This window comes from Narcine bancroftii, chromosome 8, assembly GCF_036971445.1.
Source record: "Narcine bancroftii isolate sNarBan1 chromosome 8, sNarBan1.hap1, whole genome shotgun sequence".
Classification (NCBI taxonomy): Eukaryota; Metazoa; Chordata; class Chondrichthyes; order Torpediniformes; family Narcinidae; genus Narcine; species Narcine bancroftii.
The window spans coordinates 68,486,517-68,507,791 of NC_091476.1; the positions used below are offsets into that span (position 1 = coordinate 68,486,517).

Consider the following 21,275-nt stretch of genomic DNA (forward strand, 5'->3'; position numbering starts at 1 on the left):
ATTTTGATAATGTGTTAATTTTTCCTTCTTTGTACATCAACGTGTAGTTCGGATTTGGATTTTATTGAATACATCTGTGATGATTCTTTGATTTTGTTTTTTTTAAAACTCCATGTTGATTGAAAATCCTTATTAAAAAAAGATTCCATCCCCCTTCTCCCAATTTATCCATCTCCACCGCATCTGTTCCCACGTCTTCCAGTCCAGATCTTCCGAAATGCTGTCTTCTTCCACAAATGAGGCTTCACCTCCACCACCATGAACTCAGCCCTCACCCGCACCTCCTCCATTTCCCGCTCAACTGCCCTGGCCCCCCCTCTGCTGCCGGACGCAACAAACGTAGAAGCCCCCTCATCCTCACCTACCACCCCACCAGCCTCCGCATCCAACTCATTGTCTGCTGGAAATTCTGACGCTTACTACAGGATCCCACCACCACATTTTCCCCTCTCTTCCTTCTGTGGGGACTGCTCCCTCCATGATTCCCTCGTGCACTCATCCTGCCCCACCCCCACCATCTTCCCCTGTGCCTGCAGGAGGTGCAACACTTCCACCCACACCTCCTTCCTCACCACGGTCAGGGGCCCCAATCATGCCTTTCATGTGAAGCAACATTTCACTTATACATCTAGAGGAGTGATTTATGGCATCTGGTGTGGCGTTCTCTACATCGGAGAGACCGGTCACAGATTGGGAGGTCAGCACCTCCTTCTCTGTTTACAACCACAATGACCTTCCAGTGGCCGACCATTTCTTCCACTAACCTGTCCTCCCCAATCAAGGTAGACCCCCCCCCCCCCTACTTACAATGGTGTTTGGTTCCACGACTCTCATCGCAAGGTGAAATTATCGTGTCTGGGTCACTCTGTAGTTCCCCGAGCCTCTCCTGCTGGGAGGCCGACCCAACATCCCCGCTTCCACCGGGAGTCCGAGATGACGCCTGTAACCAGGGGTAGCATCATCACTCTGAAACCTGCATTGTGATTTGGAATGCACGTGCAGATTGCCGTCGGTCTCTTGCCCTCTTCAATCTCTCCCTCCCTCCCTCCCCAACGACAGCAATCTGCACATGCATTCCAAATCACCTTTTTTATTTAAAAAAAACAGCTTTGGGTCCAACAAAGCACAATTGGGAAGCAACCTGTGTGCACTAATTGGATAAAAGTATTTCCCTCTGAGATGGAAAAGCAACCACGTTGAGACCCAATTTCTCTTTATTCAAAACAGATTTTGATAATCCTAACTCTGAAATATCCGTAAGTTGGAACATCGTAAGTTAGGTCTATCTATACACCCATTTGACCTACAATACCTTTCCTCACCGCCGTGTGTTTTTCAAAGGGTGGGCGGAAACAGAACCAGTCTCAGGAATCTTCTTGCAGACAGTGCTGGATTCGAACCCGGGTGGTCATAGCATTGCACTAACCACTACACAAACTGCACCACCCTTTCTTGCCTCTTACCTTAAAAAAAATGCCACTGCCTTTTGACAGAACCTTAAATGCTGCCCTTTAGAAATTTTACCTTAAAAGAACACTGTTTATTTTTTTTAATAAAACATGGTGACTCTTGTTCTAGATCAGAGGTTTTCAAGCTTATTCTTTCCACTCACACACCACCTTAATCCCTTACTGATCACAGAGCACCAATGGCATAGGGATTACTTAAGGTGGGATGTGAGTGGAAAGAAAAAGATTCTTCAGAATCTTGTATTTCAATCAAGTCTTCTCTCACTCTCCTAACCTCTGGTGGATGACCTTCCTCAAAATTCCATAATGTAACATAATTGTAGTGTAATTAAGTTTCTCTGAACTGTTTCCAATGCTTATACATTAAATAAGGAGATTAATGCTACCCTCATCGTGTTGATGAGTCAAGGAATTGTAAACTCCCTGCCTTTTGTGTTAAATTCTTTAATTATTTGACACCTGAAGAGCTTTGGTTTTGCACATTGCAAGTTTCTAAGTCCCTCCGTGCCCTTGTGCTCTCTTTTCTCCAGAACCTCCTGTACCACTTGCATGCTGCCCCCTCGATCATTCTGCCTTCATTTTAACCATTCCACCGCTCCAGCCCTGAGCTCCAGATAGTTGGACACCTAATGGTGAACCATCAATAATCACGAAAGACCAATAAATTGTGAAACGGATAGGCTTTTATTAACTATAGATTGGAACAGCCGACAACCTCATTGACCGATCAAGGTAGAGAGAGAAATAGGGAACATGGGTAGCTATGGGTAGGATCGGTCTCAGGAGGAGTGTCCAGCTGGCAATCGTATCACACCTAACTACAGGAAAGATATCGGCAAGATTGAAAGTGCAGAGATTTACTAGGATGTCACGGAACCGAGTTACAGGGAGAAGTTAAACAGGTTAGGATTTGATTCCCTGGATCAAAGAAGAAGGGGAAATTTGACAGAGGTATTTAAAATTATGAGGGGGATAGACATAGGAAATATTGGTAGGCTTTTTCCACTGAGGGTAGGTGAGTTACAAACTAGAGGACATGGATTAAGGGCGAAAGGGGAAAAGTTTAGGGGGAAACTTCTTCACACAGAAAGTGGTAGGGATGTGGAACTAGCTGCCGGCTGAAGTGATGAATGCAGGCTCAATTTTAACATTTTAGAAGAATTTGGACAGGTACATGGATGGGATGGGTATGGACTGGGTGCAGGTCGGTGGGAATAGGCAGAACAATGTGGTTTGGCACAGACTAGAAGGGGCCTGTTTCTGCACTGTAATGTTCAATGGTTCCATAGCCTTCTCAGAATATTTTCCATTATCAGGTGACTCAACCCCCCCCCCACCCCCCACCCCCCACCCCACCTGCGTTCCTTTCTCACTTCAACCGGTTCACCCAGGTTCTACTTGTGGTCGCCTTTTCCATTCCTTCCCCTCATTACCCTTCCTCCACCTGGATCTGTCACCCATCATCCCTCCCCTATCTGGGCCCACCCATCAGCCCCTGCCTCAACCTCTCTCCCCACCCCCCCACTTCCTTCCCTATTTACGAATGGCAAAATAGGCGGCCCAATTGGCCTCCTCCCTCTAATGTTAAGCCAATATCCCAGCGACTCATAATGTGCTCATGTTACCAAGTCAACCTTCTGTGCCCATTGGCTGTTTATTGATGATGATGGCAACAGATTATCACATTTGCAGACGAAGATTTATGGAGGGGTATGGATACATACATACATATATATATATATATATATATATATATAGGAAAAGGGGAGATGCAGAGACTTGGGTGTGCTGTACATCAGTCATTGAAAGTGGGCGTGCAGGTGCAGTTGGCCGTGAGGAAGGCGAATGCTATGTTGGCGTTCATAGCACGAGTACAGAGATCCTGCAGAGATGTTCAGGTATCCGCAGAGATGAGGAATTGGGGGTGTGGTGTTATCATAGGCTACAGAAAATGGAGAGCCACCTGTAGCTTACGCATCCCATCGCTGACGGCTTGTGAACGTAATTAATACATAACATGTACCAAGCATAGAGATAAACAGGCGATAAACTGCCTGAAATACCAGGCTAGAAAGGCAGAGCAATGGTGGAGCCCGGCACCATGAGTGACGTCACCCAGAAACCCCTCTATGCCCCAGACGCACAGCGATCCCGCCGATAGTTCCAACGATGCCGGGGCTCCCCTCAGAGTTTTATTTACTCCTCCTCAAAAAAACCAGGGCTGCATTTAATCGAACGAACATCCTCTCCTATATATATAAAAAAAATCACATCTTAAATTCACCTCCTTCGCTTCCTCCCCGTCCCCTTCGGCCACAAAATATGGCGGCCGCGAGTGATGGCCTGCTCGCCAATGGGCCGTCAGCGTCACCTCAGCCTTGCCCAATCGGGGACGCCCGCGCCATCCAGCCCTCGACGCCCTATTGGTTCTCCTCCAGCGGCGGGGACGAGGCCGCGCTTCCCGATTGGCTGAGAGCGCTGTCATTTAAGGGCTCCCGCCCCCCCTCCCCCCCTTCCTTTTTCCTCCTCCTGTCGCCCGGGCCAACGTCGGGATCGGCGCCATTTTGTGAAGCGGTCGGTCGGGGGAAAAAATAAACGCGCCAAGCGGCTTTTCGAGAGGGAGGTGGATTTATTTTTAATTGAGGGGGTGGGGGAAAAAATGAAGATCTTTGTGGGGAATATCCCGACCGAGGGCACGGTGGAGGAGCTGCGCACGCTGTTCGAGTACTACGGCACGGTGCGGGAGTGCGACATCATCCGGCACTACGGCTTCGTGCACATGGACAGCCCCGAGGAGGCGGCGCAGGCCATCGCCGCCCTCAACCAGTACGAATTACACGGCCAGAAGCTGAACGTGGCCGAGTCGCGGCCCCGGCCCTCGGCCGCCGCCGCCGTCACCAAGGTGTACGTGGGCAGCCTGGCGCCCAGCTGCAGCAACCAGGAACTGCGCGCCAAGTTCGAGGAGTACGGCCGAGTGGTCGAGTGCGACATTGTCAAAGGTGAGGGGTGATCCCGCTCCGGGAGGGCGAAGGTGGCAGACCCGCCCCGGTAGGCCCGAACGGCCGGGTGGATGGATGGATTTGGGGCGGGGGGGTTTCCCGGTGACGTCAGTGCGCCGTGCAGACGGCGGCCATTGACCGTCCACTTCACTGTCATCTTGATTCTGCTGAACCACGATACACGCGGGACCAATACTTAATCCAAACCCCAATAAATATTGTTTTGGGCATGCACAATAAATGATAAGGCACTTAGGAGTGTAGAGGAGCAGAGAGATCCGGGGATACAGGGCGGTAAAGAAGGCAGCTTTTTTTTTAAGAACTTGACCACGCCCGGTGCTGCACAAAGTGGTGTCTGCCTTATGCTGGACAGTTTAGAGAATTTCATGTATGTTGCGTTCTAAATGTGTTACGTGACGCAATGGAACCTTAGACTTTATAAATTGACAATAGGAGTTGGGATGTTATTGTTGAAGTTGTTTGGTGAGGCCAAATTTGGGAGTATTGCGTGCCTTGCTGGTGGCCTAACTATAGGAAGGCTATCAGTAAGATCGAAAGAGGGCAGAGGAGATTTACTAGGATGTTGCTGGGTCTTGAGTTACAGGGAAAGATTGAACAGGTTAGGACTATATTCCTTGGACCGAAGAAGAATGAGGGGAGATTTGATAGAGGTTTACAAAATTATGAGAGGTATTCCACTGAGATTGGGGGAGATAAATACAAGAGGTTTTAAGCTGATAGGGGAAAGTTCTTCACTCAAATAGTGGTGGGAGTATGGAATGAGGGATGGGAGAGGTCTTGAGGATTATGGAATGGGAGTAGGTCTGTGGGATAGTGAAATGATGGCACAGACAAAGGGCTGAATGGCCTTTATTTATGCTGACATTCTATGAATATGAGAGTCTCGGATGGTTTGTGTGAGCAGTTCCTTTGGTCATTCAGCATTCTCACCGCCTGTGGGAATAAGCTGTTCCTCAACCTAGATTCCCCAGTGATCACTGGATCGTACTCCTCTGGTTTTCCCTTCCTGAAGTCAATAATCAGCTCCTTGGTTTTAGAGACATCGAGTGTGAAGTTATTCTTGTTGCACCATTCAGCTGAGTTTTCAATCTCCCTCCTATATCGCCCCTTTTTATGCAACCAACTATCATGGTAGCGTCAGGAAATTTGTAGATAATGTTCCTGTCATACTGAGCAACACAATTGTAGGTGTAAAGCAAGTAGAGTAGGAGGTTAAGAACGCAGCCCTGTGGGGCTTTGGTACTGATGGAGATTGTGGAGGAGATGTTCTTACCAATCTTCACTGATTATGGTCTGGAGGTGGAGAAATCCAGAATCCATTTACACAGTGGAGTGTTGAGTCCCAAGTCTTGGAGTTTGCTGATCAATTCAATTAGAGTTGAATTCTGAACTGTAGTCAATAAAGAGCATCCTGATGTATGCATCTTTGCTGTCCAGGTGTTTTAGAGGTTTGTGTAGAGCCAGTAAGATGGCAATTGCCATCAACCTGTTGCACTAGACCTAACCCACATGTTTTCCTCCATTTACTGCTTATCTGCCCCAGACATAACAAACACTGGATTTCCCTTGTTATCACCTACCACCCTACTAGCCTCTGCATCCAACACATTAATTTCTGTCAATCTGCAACATGATCCAACCACCAGACACATCTTCCTCTCTCCGTCCTCAATAGGGTCCATTCCCTCTGTGTCAACCTCGTCCAATCACCATGGAAAGGAATATGGTGAGGGTTGTAAGGGAGAGAAATAGAGCAGAGTCAGGAATGAATTTGAAAGGGAAAAGGAGCAGACAGTCAAGAATGTGGCTGATAATTGTCTCTAGGTTGGACACATTGCTTACACTGAATGGCTCTGAACTATGGGATAAAAGTTGGGCTTTTGGTGAAACTGGAGCTGACATTAAACAAGCCTTGGTTCTTATTAAGTATAGGAGAAGTCTGGACAATAAGCTTGTGTTAGAAATCTGTATGAGAGAAAGATGGCCATATTAGTGGTGAGAGACAAGTAGAGATGATCCCTTTGTTCTCATCTTCCACCCCACCAGTCTCTGCACCCAACACATTGTCCTCCGCAATTTCCATCACCTACAACATGGCTCTACCACCAGACACATCTTCCCCTTTCCTCTCCTCTCCATCTTCTGTAGGAACTGCTCGCTCCAGAACTCCCTCATCCACTCATTTCTTCCCACCAATTGCCCCTCCTTGGCATCCTCCCCTGCAGCTGCAGCAAATGCCACACTTGTGCCCACATCTCTTCCTCCCTCACCCCCATTTGGGCCCCCAAACTGTCCTTTCAAGTGAAGCAACACTTCACTTGTATATCCACAAGCTTCGACTGCATCCAGTGCTCCTGTTGTGGCCTTCTCTGCATTGGAGAGACTGGGCGGAGACTGGGATATTGCTTCACTGAGCACCTTCACACTGTCTGCATCAGGTATCACCAGTCGCCAACCATTTTAATTCTGCATCCCACACTCATGCTGTCATATCTGTTCATGACCTTGTACTATCCAACCCACACCACCTGCAAATTGGAGGAGCGACACTTAATTTTCCATCTGGGCACTCTCCAACCAGATGTCATTAACATCGGCTTCTCCAGTTTCTGTTAGCCTCCTCTCCATTCTCCCATCCCTGTCTTTCCTCCAACTCTCCATCCCCTTTTCTCTCCATTCACAAAGCCAACCCCCCCCCCCCCCTTGTTTGCTGGTGTGCCCTCTCTCGCTTATCCACCCATTTCCTGCCTGCTTAGTGTGTCAGATCGAACCTGCACAGTCAAGTTTATTGTCACCTGATTGCATAAGTACAACCTGTCAAAACCGCATCCTTGCTGCAAAGCATGCAGACATATCACACATGCAGGACAAATATTCATACATACAAATAAATAAATATTGTTTTTATGAATATGAGAGTCTCGGATGGTTAGTGTGAGCAGTTCCTTTGGCCCTTGCCCGTGGGAAGAAGTTATTCCTGGCTCTGATGCTTCTGTATCTCTTCCCCAACAGGAATGGCTGAAAGATGCTGGAAAAGGGTCTTCAATGATTTTGGAGGGAGAGTGATCCTCCATTGATCCTCTTTGCTTCTCTGCCATTCTTATGTCCTGTGGATTGACCTCTGATCCATTTCTCTGCAGCAGTCGTACCACACTGTGATATGGCTGGCCAGGATGATCTTGATAGAGTTGTAAGAAGGTTGACATTATGGTGGCCAGTAGCCTTGCCTGCTTCAGTCTTCCCAGAAATGCAGTCGCCATTGTGCCTACCTGACAAATAAGATGTGTGTCCCTGATAGGTTACTAGTTAAGTGAACGCCAAGGAGCTTGGTGCTCTCCACTACAGAGTTGTTGATGTGTAGTGGAGAGTTCCTCGTCCTCCTGAAGTCCACGATCATCTCCTTTGTCTTGTCTATGTTGGGACTCTCGCACCATATCATGAAATTTTCCACCTCTTCTCTGTAGTGCGACTCATTATTGATGATGGGGCCAACTACTGTTGTCATCTGCAAACTTGACACACTTTAAAGCTGGGTTTGGCGATGCAGTTGTAGCCTGAATAGGAGTGGGCTGAGCACACAGCCCTGAAGTACACCAGTGCTCAGTGTGATGGCGTTTGAGCATAACAGCACAGTACAGGCCCTTCGTCCCTCGATGTTGTGCTGACCTATGTATTCCTACAAAAAACAAATACTAAACCCATCCTAATTCATAATTGACTTTTTCATTCATCTATGTACCTGTCTAAAAGACTTTTAAACAAGAATCTCTGATATTTCAGCCTCTACCACCAAGCCTGGCAAGGCACGCAGGCACGTCCAATTCTGTCTGTACTATTAAAAAAAACTTGCCCCTGGCATCTTCCCTAAATGTTCCTCCCCTCACTTTGTAGAGATGTCCTCTGATATTAGCTAATCCTGCCCTGGGAAAAAGGCACTCACTGTCCATCTTATCTATGGCTCTCAGAGTCTTGTAGACCTCTACTGTCACCTCTCCTCCTTCACTGTGCAAGCCCAAATGTAGTCTACATCAGCCATTTGCAACCTTTTTTTTGACTATGATCTCCCCCCCCCCCCCCCCCCTATTAGGACTCTGCTCAAAGTTTATGGGTTCCCTTCTCTGTGAAGCGGTCATTTAGTTGATTTTACTTTTACTTTTATTTAAAAAAAAATAAAGATTTATGTAACTCGAGGTGAAAAGAAATCAAGGCTTTTACTTAAATGTGCTGTGGCTTTCCCCCCCCCCCACCCTTCTAACACTTGTGTTGAGAATGGCTCATCTTGATCTTAGTATGTTTTGGTCTGAAGGAAGGTTTGAGAAGCTGCCCTTAGGAACTACTGCAGTGATGTCCTCTCACCTGCATCAATCTTTATGTGGTAATCTATTAAACTGGATATTTAGAGCCTCGATGCACCATAAAAACATTGAAATGTTTGCAGGTGTCACAGTTAGCGTAGCAGATAGCGCAAATGCTGTGCCAGTGCCAGGATTGAGGTCCGAATCCTGGTTGTCTAAGGAGTTTGTACGTCCTCCCCATGTCTGCATGGGTTTCCTCCTGGTGCTTCGGTTTCCTCCCACTCTTCAAATCGTACTGGGGGTTGTAGGCCAATTGGGTGTAATTGGGCAGCATGCTCTCCTGGGATGCCTGTTACCATGCTATAGGTCTAAATTCAAAAACCGTTCCTTTCCAGTAGCCTGCTGGTGCTGAGCAGTAATTGTGTGCTGGAATTGTTTTGCCAGGTGTGAGGTGTCATTTTCTTTCCTTCTGCTTTTCAGATTATGCCTTTGTCCACATGGAGAAAGAGGAAGATGCAATCAAAGCAATTGCCAGCCTTGATGGCCAAGAGTTTCTGGGGAACAAGATTAGGGTGCAGCTCTCCAGGTCCACCTATGGGAAATCTGGTGGGCAACGGGATGTGTGTCAACGCTGTGGAAGACAGGGGCACCAAGCGCGAGATTGCCACTCCCTCCGCTACAATCAGTACAGCCAATACCAGCTGGCTTCGCAATATTATCCCTCCTACTATTCGTACTACGACTACGATTATGGCCACGGCTCCTATTACGACTATTATGAAGATTACCAGACGGCCAGTGCTGCAGCTAGTTACGCGACACTCAGTTACGGGAGAGAGAGGAGTCCCACCCGTCTGGGCACGACCACAGCAGCTGCCAACAGCTGCAGTCTGTATGAGCGCACTCGCCTCTCGCCGCTCACAGTGCCCAAATATCAAACCGAGAAATACGTGGACGATGGCATCACTAGGTACGTATCGATAGCACGCAAGCCTGCAGCAACAGGGGCACACGCCTGCCTCACTTCTCCAGTGGCGACAGGGGAGACCGTCACAGCCTCATCAGCGAATAATGTTGCTTGCGTCTCCGCCGCTGCGTGGAATTATGCGACAGCCGTCGACGAATCTTCCCTTGGGACTGCCCAGGTCTCGGAGCAGTAATGCCTTGCCAGGCATCCCGTGGGCTCCGCAGTAAGTATTGCAGAACTCAGCGCTGGCGCGGATCTGTGGGTAGCGCGGAGGCTGGGAGGGGGTTGTTGGTCAGAGGTTAACAGGTGAACATGCTTGTTCTTGTCTCTGCTGCGGGTATTTGGACTTTTTAAGTGGGGTTGGGTGCCTCCTTTTTTATATTCTATAAGAATGCATTTGTGGGAGAGGAGCCCTGTGTTTTCTTGGATTTGGGTGAAAGTGGTCTGGCACGTTTTTATTTTGCCTGGTACTTGCGTAGCTTCTCAAATCCTTGGCTTGTGGCCATACAATGTAAAGATGCTGCCTATGGGGGAGGTCCAGAGAACCTTTTGGCAAAGGACCCATTCAACAGACTTGACTCATCTGTGGGAGGGCCTGTTAATTTTTCAGCCTCCTGGAGGATTTGAATGACACGATAATGATCTCGGGCTCATTAACAGTCACTTACAATCAACTAGCCTGCTCTAGACCTGGGCATGATGTGACCAGAATGCTCCCACCCCAACCCCAGTGTGGCGGAGAAACAAGGCTAGGAGGAGACTTGTGAGGATGGCAAAGGTGGGATGAGCTTCCCATGCCGCTAAGGTTCTTGGGGAGAGTTTTGATGTTTCAAGCTGAGATGGGAGGGAAAATAGTTCAGCAAATTTGCGATGAGGGATTTGTCCCAAATGCAAACTCACTAATATGTCTTGGAAGGAAAGTGGGTATATATTTGGAAAAGTGGGAATGAACAGGGGAATACGAGTGAGAGAGGTGTCCTTGCAGGGACAGTGGATTTGACTGATTATGCTGGGCTGTCCTGAGCTCACACTCTGGTGATAACTTTAAATTATTAGTGGTATGAAGGACGGCCAACTCATTGTGCAGAGGCACTGCTACTGCTTCTCACCACTCCCTCCCAGATCCATTTTTACTGAGAGCACAGTGATAGTTCTGGGTTCAGAAAGCATCTTGTGTAAGCAGCTCAAGGGGAATTGGGAGCTTGTTCCTAATCTTTAAATACCTGTGTGTCTCATTTCCTCGACTGCCACCTCCCCAACATAGCACTGAGAAAAATCCCACATGCATTGGGCTCATAATTTGGGGATACATCCATTCACAGTGCCAGATTATTTGCCTTTAGCATTCTCACCAGCTTTCCCAAGACTGGGCCAAATCTCGATGTAAAATGGAACCTTTAAGTTTTGCCTCAGCCCTCTTTGCTTCCCAAAGGATTGAGTGTGTCACCCTGTTGGAAAGGTGTGCATGCCTTGGAGAATTGCACGCCCTACTGAGTTACATTCGCAGGGTGTTCCCTGGGTGATAATCCTGAGCCCAAGGTGCACGGGTGTCCATGTCCTGAGCAAGCAGCTACTTTATTCACGTTCTTGTTTGGTCTTGTCTGCTTGGAGTTGTTTTAAGTTGCCCCTTCAAAAAAATTATGGTTACAAATTCTTCTCCGTTTATAAATTCCCAGATCTGAATGATGGGTGTGGATGTGTTTATTAAGAGAATGTGAGGCTTGGGAGGGGGAGGGGAGTAAGGGACAGAATGGCTCTTTGTTTTCCAACCAGCCACAGTGGCAGGTAGGATTGTGCGGTGCCCCGTTTCCCTGAGCCATGATGATGTCCTTCACGCTTCATTTTAATTGAAGAGATGTGACATTGGTCTTAGTAATTGGTGCCTTTTGGGAGGCACCTCCTGCGGCATGAGTGGTGGATGGGTTAGACAGTGTGTATTCATTCATGGATGTGGTCCAGGTGGGTTTTGTGTGTTGTTCCAGGGACCTGCTGTTGTTAAACATCCCCTCCATGTTTCAAGCACAATGGCTGGTTCTCTGCATCTGTGATGGTGTCTTTACCGGAGGTATGGATTATAAAATGGCGGAGGGAGAGCGGCTCTCTCCCCGTGGCTTCATGGACTCCACATACCCTGAGTTCTCCCTGAAACGTACGTCACTCACAGACTTTGAGTGTGGCAGGTAGAACAGCCAGGTGCTTGCTCCGGGGAACCCAAGCCATTGAGCAGGAGGAGTGAGGGCAAGAAAGAATGATGTTCCATTTATCTCGTGGGAGGTTTGTTAGGATGAAAAAAGGTGTACCCCCACCACCATCAATTGAAGAGGTGTCTGGTTAGATAGCTTGGTGTTCGAGTGACTGGGTGGGGGGGGGGGGGGGTAGCAGCTATTGGGGTGGTTATAGCAAAATCTTTTGTCACTTTTAGCCCAGACGCCACTACAAATCCTGAGCGCACCCTTCAATTTCCTTTTTCATTGAGGCGAGATCAGTTTCAAAGTGTTGAGCAGCCCTCCCCGTAGCGTCCCCAACTGTGGTTTGAAGCCTGGAGTTAATTCGCTTCTAGCCTGCCTTCCCCCACCACCCCCTTCCCTCCCCTCGGTGAATGCGTGAGCGCCTTTCTTTGCCACCCACCCTGTATTGACATGATGTGCTTTTTCTCTTAGGTATGATCAATACGGCTACGCTTTATCCACCGAAACCCACTATGCCCAATGAACCGACGATATCCTCCTCCTCCTCCTCCTCCGCCGTCCGACCGCCGCCGCCGTCCGACCGGAAGTTTGCTCTCTCCAGACGAATAAACGACCCGCGCGATCGTGGCACAAGCAGCGCCGTGGCATTTAAACAAAAATTATATATATTATATCTCTCTCTCTCTTTCTCCAAACATATAATCTCCGCAGCTCCACGTGTGATCCTAGATTTTTTGTGAACACACTTGACGCTTACCTCTCCCTGATTGTGATTGGATGCTATTCGCCAATGGGTTTTATTTTTTGTTTCATTACCGGACATATCCCCGCAACCCCAAATCTCTCCCTCCCCCTCCCCTCCACTAAAATAATACAATCTCTGCCTGAACAAGCCCTGCAGATCTGCTCTCTGAATTCAAGTGTGAAGGCCACCTTCTGGAAGATGTGGGCCTACTTCCCAGCGCTTTTAAAGGGTGGGGGGAGGGCAGTTCCTTTGACTCACAATGAGGTTCCTCGGCAGAGATGGGTGTGCATGTTAATGCAGCCTCTTATTACCTGCCTGTTGGGAAGAGCAGTGCACCATCTGCTTTTGCACCACCCTGACTGGCTCTGGTTCAGAAGCTCGGAGCTGATCCATGGCCTTTGGTGGCAATAACCAACAGGGATTCCATCCAGTCCTCTGCATTGATCCCACACCTCTTTAGCACAGTGAGTCCTGTGCATCTTTGGCGACCACATGGTAAAGCAGAACAAGACTTCCCCTTTTAATGAACCACGGCCTCTTAACCACACCGCCGCCACTAATTATTCAAAAAAGAGAGGAAGAGTTGCCTTTCTGTCACTCTCTCCCCTCCTGTGTCAGCAAGGTGCTGCACTCCCAATGCATCTCCACTCTTGGCCCAGTATTGGGGTAGTACAGATGCAGTTGGTCCCCCACCTTCTGTGCCTGTGCTCTTTTTATTTTGTTTTTTAGCCACTTTTGTCTGTCTGCAGCCTCTGGACTGTTGGATGGAGAGTTTGTCAGGCAGGGTGGAGAGTTGGTGGTGGGGGTTGGTGTGAAACGCAGGGCGGGGCTTGCGAGATTTGCACAGTGTCAGCGAGAGTTCAGTGACGTTGGGCAGTCTGCCTTCTCTGAGGAGTGCACACCCTTCTCCCTCAGCCTTCCCCCACCCTCTTCCCTTTAAACCATGATGTGCCACGGTCACCTCTGGCAAGGTGGGGAAAGCAGCAGAATTTTGACCATGGTTGCCGTTTGTTCTGATAGCTTGCTCGAAAAGGTGCAACAGGTGAGAAGGGCTGGTGAAAATGACCTTATCAGACAGATTTCAGCTACTGATGTGCTGTAAGAGAACACCATCTTTTCTGGGATCTTTCTGTGTCTGTGTGTGCGTGTGTGTGCGCGTGCATGTGTGTGTGCGTGTGCATTTGCTTTAGTGTGCAGCCACCAATGTGTGATCTGGGACTGAGAGGGAAAAGTTAACTTGTTCCCCAATGCAGGCGTTCACTGTGTTGCGTGCAGAGTGGAAAGTTCCACCGTGTGCATGCAAAATCACTCACTTGTTAACAGAGTGTGTGAGAGGGTTATATTTGGTCACATCATCTCCCTTCCCCACCCCCCCACCATCCCTTCCCCCTGGGGTTGACAAGCCCTTTTGGCACTGATTGCACCTGTTTCTGTTTGTGCTGGTGGATTGTTGCTACTCCCTCTATGAGTGCCTTTGGCGGGCGGGAAGGTTGTAAGAGAAACTGCAGATGCTTCTTGGGGATGGTGGGTGGGGATAGAAAAGGAATGGGATGGGGGGGCATGTTTATTTCCTGTCTGGTATTAGAAAATATTAAAAAAAATAAAGTTCTTTTAATTTACATGTAGCATGAGAAATGATTTGGTAGTTTTGTGTAATTAATTGCCTACTCTAAAACCAGTGTCTGAAATTAGTTGGAAGGGGGTGGTCAGGCTATTTGTTACTTAACCTGTAGCTAAGATTCAATAAAACTAATCTGAAACATTTGTCTGTGTGTGTCTTCACTTAAAATGATGGCAGCTGCCAAACTGCTGGGCCATCAACATGTGTTTTAATTCATTCTGGCTCTCTAGTTCAGTTCTGTCATCCTACGGAGAAGCTCAGCAGGTCAAATAGTGTGCTTTAGATAGCAAAGATAAAGATACAGAACCAACTCGGGTTTAGGCCCTTCATCAAGGTATGACATTGGTTTTGTAGTCTTTATCTTTGCTATCTAAAGCGCACTGTTAGACCTGCTGAGTTTCTCCAGGATTGCGCCTGCAGACTTTGTCTTACTCCACACTACAATGTGTTGTTCCCTTCTAACTCGCTAGCTTGACCTGTGAAGTTTTGAAGGCTAAGCCCAATTGAGAGTTTGTTAGTCTCAAAAATTCTCTCTCCCACATTCTGTTCCAAGCTCTGTTCCAGAACCCAGATGACAAATATTTCTAAGAGCATTCTAGTGCAGCACTGTAAAAGGAATTAGCAAATTAATGCTGGTCACTTAATTAACTGGTCAACCCGCACCTCCAATTTGTATTCAAATTATTTTTTATTGGATATTGCAAACTAATCAATGGCTGCATTTTTTAATGCTTTGGACTCTGTATTCAGTTTTTCTGGGACTACCAACAAAAACATATTCCGTGTCCTGGTTTGGAGGAACTGGTTTTATACACGACCACCAGTTAGTTAATACTGCTGTTCATCCTATAGTTTATCCATGGACCCAGTCTGGAGTTTATATTATAAAAATGGCCGTAGTCCAAAGGGTTACATACAGTGTTAACCACTCCACAGCCAAGTGAGGTGCCGAGGTTGTGCAAAGTGGAAGCTTTTTTTCCTTGCTAACCTTGCTCAGATTAATCCAGCAAATTGTAGCAGGCAATTTGGATTTGATGTAGGTGGAAGGACTTGGGTACTGTTCTGCAGCTTTTTGCACCATCATGCCTTTAATCGTTTGGACCCCGGCCATTTTGAAACATTCATAATATCTACTCTGGGTTGTGTCCGTGAGTAAACTTTTACAGCTGGTGGGAATAAAACCAGTTCTGGAAAATGGCGATCCGGAGTATATGTTCTTGGTAGTCCCAGAAAACGGGGACACGGAGTTCAAAGCTTTAACTTCCATTCTGCTCAGGGCTGGGATTGGCTACATCACATTAGACTATCATTTGGATCCTGGGGCCATGTGAGTGGTTACATGAAGGTTCAAACAGTGCATGCCTACAGATTCGCAAAAGGTGTTTGACATCTTTACTATTTAATTCTCTATATTTAATCATTTGTCAGCATCTAGGATCCAATGCTGGCATGTAGTCCTTATTTCTGATTTAACAAATAGTGATGCCACCACAGACCTGGTAAAGGCACTACCCCAGACCAGGGCTAGTGAAGCATATTTAAGAATATGGATTCAGCAGTGAGGATGGAACATTATGTTTCTATGCACCTGAAGCCCTTGTCCTTGCGAGTCAGGGAGATGCCATCAAAATGCTGTGAATAGGTAAATGCACTGCAGGATTTCAATAAAGCTAAACGTGACATTGAGATTGGGCAAAGTGCTCCTAGGTTTCAGAGGAGGGCATCAAACTTGTTGATTGAGAGTTTGGGGAATGAGTTCTGTTATTTACTGCTGGTGGCTTGGCTGCTAAATGATGGGAAACTACAGAGGTGGAGTAGTTGGAAGGATACCAAAACTACACATGTAGTAGTGAAACAAAACTTCAGAAATGATGGGTCAAACTAATTTATACCAAAAATAAAGATACATAACCAACATTGTGGGCCTGAGCCTGAATAAAGGGGTGGGGTGGGAAGGAGCACGGGCAAGAGCTCATCTGTAGTTGCTGTTACAGCAAGACTTCCTACCTTATTCAAGGGTTGTAATAAAGCCAACACACTATTTGTTTTTCTCACTGCTTGCTGTACCTGTATGTTGGTTTTAAGCGACAGATACGTCCTCAAATGGAGCATGGAGGTAAACTGGATGAGACGGGGTGGTGCACCAATGAGTGAGTGGGATTAGGGTAGGATATTACTGTCAGGTGAATGGAGGGAACTAGTTGGGATATTCCTAGATGCAGGAGGGATTAGTCTGGAATAAAGAACATGGGTGTGAATATTAAAGGTTGCCAGGCCGAGGAGAGAATTAAGGTGCAGAAGTGAGGAGAGGATGGGTGAGATATTTTCCCTTGCCCTGTCTCCCTCTCTGTTATTGCAGTTATCCATGTCTGTCCAATTCTCTCAATGAAATGCCAACCGTCTGAGAGAGTTCCCAATGTCCAGGGGCAGTGCTGAGAGAGTGTGGCACTGGGAACTCACACTGTCGAGGGGCAGTGCTGGGAGTGTGGCATTGGGAGGGGCAGTGCTGAGGGAGTGTGGTGATGCGGGAGGGGCAGTGCCAAGGGAGTGTGGTGATGCGGGAGGAGCAGTGCTGAGGGAGTGTGGTGATGCTGGAGGGGCAGTGCTGAGGGAGTGTGGTGATGTGGGAGGGGCAGTGCTGAGGGAGTGTAGTGATGCAGGAGGTGCTGTCATTTGTGAAATTATTACTAATAAAAAGATTTGCTTCCTGTTAAAAGAATTGGGGATTATGAAAACATCTTCAAGCTAAACACAAAGATAATTTCAGATTTACTGTATCATGTAGGAAATTGGAGAAACATTAAATTGACTTTTATTGAATTTAGCATGTTTAATTGCATAATGCTGACACTGAGATTGGCAAAGTGCTCATAAGTTTCAGAGGAGGGCATCAAGCTCATGTGGAGTGAGTTATGTTGTTCACTGCTGATGGCTTGGCTGCTAAATACTAGGAAATTACACAGAGGGCAGTAGTTGGGAGGGAGACCAAATCTTACACATTCATGTAGTCTGCAGATGCAGTGATTGTAGTAAAAACACAATGCTGCAGAAACGATGGGACACACAGTGTACTTTACGTACCAAAGATAAAGATACATAGTCAACATTTCGGGCCTGAGCCCGAATAAAATGGGTGGGGGTGGGATGGGGAAGAGCACAGGCAAGAGGTCATCTGTAGTTGCTGTTATAGCAAGACTTCCTACCTTATTCAAGGGTTGTAATAAAAGCCAGCACACTTTTTTTTTGGAAAATTTTATTTAATAATTTTGTAAAATTCATATCAAATACAAGAAATGAAAATAAAACTGCAAACACCTCCCCCCCTTACTAAACTAAAAAAAAACCTCACTCCCTGGAGCCTTAAAAAAGAATATTAAATAATCACTGTTTGGTGTGGCAACTCTACAACATTTATTTAAGTTCTATAGACATATGTTCTGAATATAAACCCCACATATCAACAAAAAATGAATAATTATTTTGTATGTTATGTTATTTTTTTCTAAATATAAACATGACTGTAATTCATTATGCCATCTTTGTAGACTCAATTGTACATCATTTTTCCATGCTATACATTTTCTTGCTACTGCTAACCCTAATTGTAGAAAAGCTAAACACAGTTTAATCATTCGTGACTTTACAAATAATACATTCATATAACCTAATAAACACATAATTGGATCCAATTGCAAGTCTATTTTGAACAAATCTCTCAAAAAGTTTACAACTTCCTCCCAAGAAGGTTTAACTCTCTTATGTTACAAGATTAAACCAGCAACCACAAAGAAGGCATATCACACAGGGTAAAGATGAACAATTCCTTTATTAACAAAAAATTCACCTTCAAACTTTAATTCAAAATCCCCTCTTTTATAACAATGCCCACTGGTTAATATACAAATTTCTATAACAGTGTAAAACTAATAAATTCCCTAGCCTAACTATAACATATGTAATCAAAGTCTAAGTGATATTTCCAACCAGCCCACAGAAAAATACTTAGACACAAAACACACAAGACTCACAAAACTTTGATTACAATCAACGTAAAGATCATAAACAAATTTCAGTTTGTTTGGTAAATTGAAGCCGAAAGATCTTTGAGAGAGAGCACAAAATTCGAAGTGGTCTCTTGTGCAGAGAGAGGAACAAAGACTGCCTTCGGAATGTTTCTCCCTTTTAAAATGCCCAATGTTCTAAACTGCCTCCCAGACAATGACTCATGTTTTGGGCCTCCTTCCACTCCACAGCCACACCCAGTGGTGGTTTGTCTTCCAAGTCCAGAAATTTCTAGATCATAGACGGACGAGAGAGGTGCGGAAGATTGCGGGCTGGGTGCAGGTCAATGGGACTAGGGGAGAGAAGGTGTTTGGCATGGACTAGAAGGGCCGAACTGGCCTGCTTCTGTGCTGTAATTATTATATGGTTATATGGTTAATCTTCTGAACATGCCCAGTCCATCTCTCATTCTCTGCAGTCCACCTTCACCTTGGCTCTCAAAGACAAATTGTCACTTTCCAACACAAAACCACACAACATATAGGCCAATACACAACATAGAACTCTGTAACACTTACATAACCAAACTGAATGTATAAAAGTACCTCTTCGTTATCTACATCTAAAACACAAATCTGTTACTAAATCCATATTTCTTCAATTTTTCAGGAGTTAAATATAGATGTAAAAATTATAATTAATCATATTATACCTCACATTGTAACACTATCAACACATATTTGACCATTCTTCCCATGTCAAAACAATATCTAAATTTTTTTCTCATTTCTCCTTAATTTTTTTTTATATCTACTTTCTCCATTTTCTCCTGCAACAACCTATACATATCTGAAATAAACCCCTTTTCAACTTTACCTGCAATTAGTAACACAAACTTTGTTTGACTTGGCAAAACTAAATCCTGTCCATAATTCTTTTTTTAAAAATTCCGGTTGATAAACAAGCCAGCGTACTGTTTGTCTTTCTCAGTGCTTGCTGTACCTGTATGTTGGTTTTCAGCGACAGATATGCTCCTTTAAACTGGCAAAGAGAGGTAAGTTGGATTAGACAGGGGTGGTGCACCAATGAGTGAGTTCAACTGACCTAAAAATGTTTTGCCGCTGATTTTTATTTGTACTCAGCATCTGATGCCTCTTGTGTCAGCGTCCAGTAATAGTCGGCTGGCATTGATGGATTCCAGTTGCCCTGATTCTACTTTTCCACAGTTGTAATGCCGCGTTGAAACGTTTCACCATGTTTGTCACTGTGTGAGAAGAGCCTTCGCGTTCACAAAATATGCTCGAGACAAAAGTTGAGAACAAAGAACATTTATTTATATTTTACAACATTGCAAGGTTGGGTACTCTCCCCTTACCTCGGGAAAGAACCCTGAGGGCAGGAAGCCTCTTTGTTTTTATACAATTTTCACTTCACCTCCCCTTACATTTGTCTTACGTTGCCCTTCTTGGATTGGTTTGGCACTTTTCCCTATTCGTCTGACTCTTGACTGACTCCAACTTTCTCTTATTCCGTGCTCACACCTCCTTTCCCCACCCCCTATTAAACAAGCTCTTTGTGTGTACGTGCATATTTCTTATGTCTGCTTAAATTCCTCTGTTATCTTGTTTACTCTGTTCTGCTTTTTCATGCACCATTTTACACAAAGAACATTTTAGCTTTTTTCTTGCTGTTTCTGTCTACCTTCTATAACTGTTTCAGAACTCCTACAATTAAAATAATAACTGTTTCTAAACTCCTACAATCCACCCCTTAAAAAGAGCTATGCTTTCAAACCTGTCTAAATAATAGAGGTTTCTTTTTCCCATAGTTTCAGAAGGTTCTCTGCCGCCTCAGTATAATCCTGTTGTTGCAGAACCATAATGGGACTGATTTGTCGAACGGCTCGTCTAACCAAACACTGGAGGCAAGGAAGGATGCAAGGGATCAGTATTAAGGCAAGAAGTATAAAAGCAATGAAGATAAGTGCTGTATGTATCCATGACCAGGAGCCACTAAACCATTTAGGCAACCATGAGCCAACGGCGGGGTGCCATGTTTGCACAGGCACATGGGAGAGTTTCCGTAGACCTGAAGAGATATCTTTAACAGCTTGTCCGTTATTATCAATTTTAAGGCAGCAATTGGAGAGAATCAGCTTGCCACACGCACCACCTTCTGCAACCAATAACTAGTCCAGGGCTAGGCAGTTCTGATAAACGGTAGCCCAGATTTGCTGTTGTTCCTCTGCCAACAAATCTAAGGCAGTAGCTGTCTGGTTAGTAATTATTTCTAGGACAGCCTGCAAACGGATTAGACAATTGATCATGTAAATTGGAGTTTGGTACCCCCATGAACCATCCTGTGCCCACGTAGCTGGTCCATAGTATGAAATTATGTGTTCAGGGGGCCAGTCATCCCCCCATTTGCCGATCTCAGCCGAGCAGCGTTGTATGGGGGAATGTAATCGAGTGGAAATATGTTCATCGGAATCTGGAGGAAGAAGATGGAAATGTGGTGGAATCATACCAATACAACAAGTCCCACTCCAGTCGGGTTCAAGGTATGTATAAGCCATATTCCCACAAATCCAATATAAGCTGTCGGGTGCATAGCCGGAAGGACTAGAATCTTCCCAGAAGGATGTCAGCGCAGGAATGGCCTGATAAGGGTTGAAACCAGTGCAAATCCAAAACTCAACGTCGGCAGCATTGTGTCATTAATGGGAACTGAGGGTACACAGGGAACATCTGATCGATTAGAAAGGGTCAGGAAGCCGGTAGGCGGGGTTGGAACCCAATTTCCACTAGTGATATTTTTCCAGCGCCGGCAAGCCAAATCGCCCTTTGGGTACCTGCCGTATTCTTTTACCAAGCAGTCAAAGCCTTGTGGATGATTTTCCAACTTCCAAGAGTCACGGGATCGACCAGAAGTGGTAGTGGAAAGATTGGAGGCAAGAAGTGTACGATC

The 21,275-nt window shown here is 46.0% G+C and overlaps 2 protein-coding genes across 3 annotated transcripts in view; both read left to right on the plus strand.

Annotated features, from left to right (window-relative positions):
• The first annotated feature begins 3,996 nt into the window (after positions 1 to 3,996).
• LOC138740820 (RNA-binding protein 4B-like) lies at positions 3,997 to 14,445 on the plus strand. 2 transcript variants are annotated; one of them, XM_069893977.1, is made up of 3 exons: positions 3,997 to 4,468; positions 9,265 to 9,974; positions 12,412 to 14,445. In XM_069893977.1, the coding sequence occupies exons 1-2, from the start codon at positions 4,129 to 4,131 to the stop codon at positions 9,942 to 9,944; spliced, it is 1,020 nt and encodes a 339-aa protein (XP_069750078.1). In that variant the 5' UTR covers positions 3,997 to 4,128; the 3' UTR covers positions 9,945 to 9,974; positions 12,412 to 14,445. The 2 variants fall into 2 exon arrangements, with proteins under 2 accessions (XP_069750078.1, XP_069750077.1); XM_069893976.1 differs by lacking the exon at positions 12,412 to 14,445 and adding an exon at positions 11,734 to 12,399 and having other exon boundaries at positions 4,041 to 4,468.
• Positions 14,446 to 18,509: 4,064 nt separating this feature from the next.
• ccs (copper chaperone for superoxide dismutase) overlaps positions 18,510 to 21,275 on the plus strand; it is a 36,307-nt gene continuing 33,541 nt past the window's right edge. Inside the window, exon 1 of the mRNA XM_069893979.1 lies at positions 18,510 to 18,623. Coding sequence (XP_069750080.1) covers positions 18,525 to 18,623 — 99 coding nt within the window. The 5' untranslated portion in view covers positions 18,510 to 18,524. The remainder of the gene's footprint in view (positions 18,624 to 21,275) is intronic.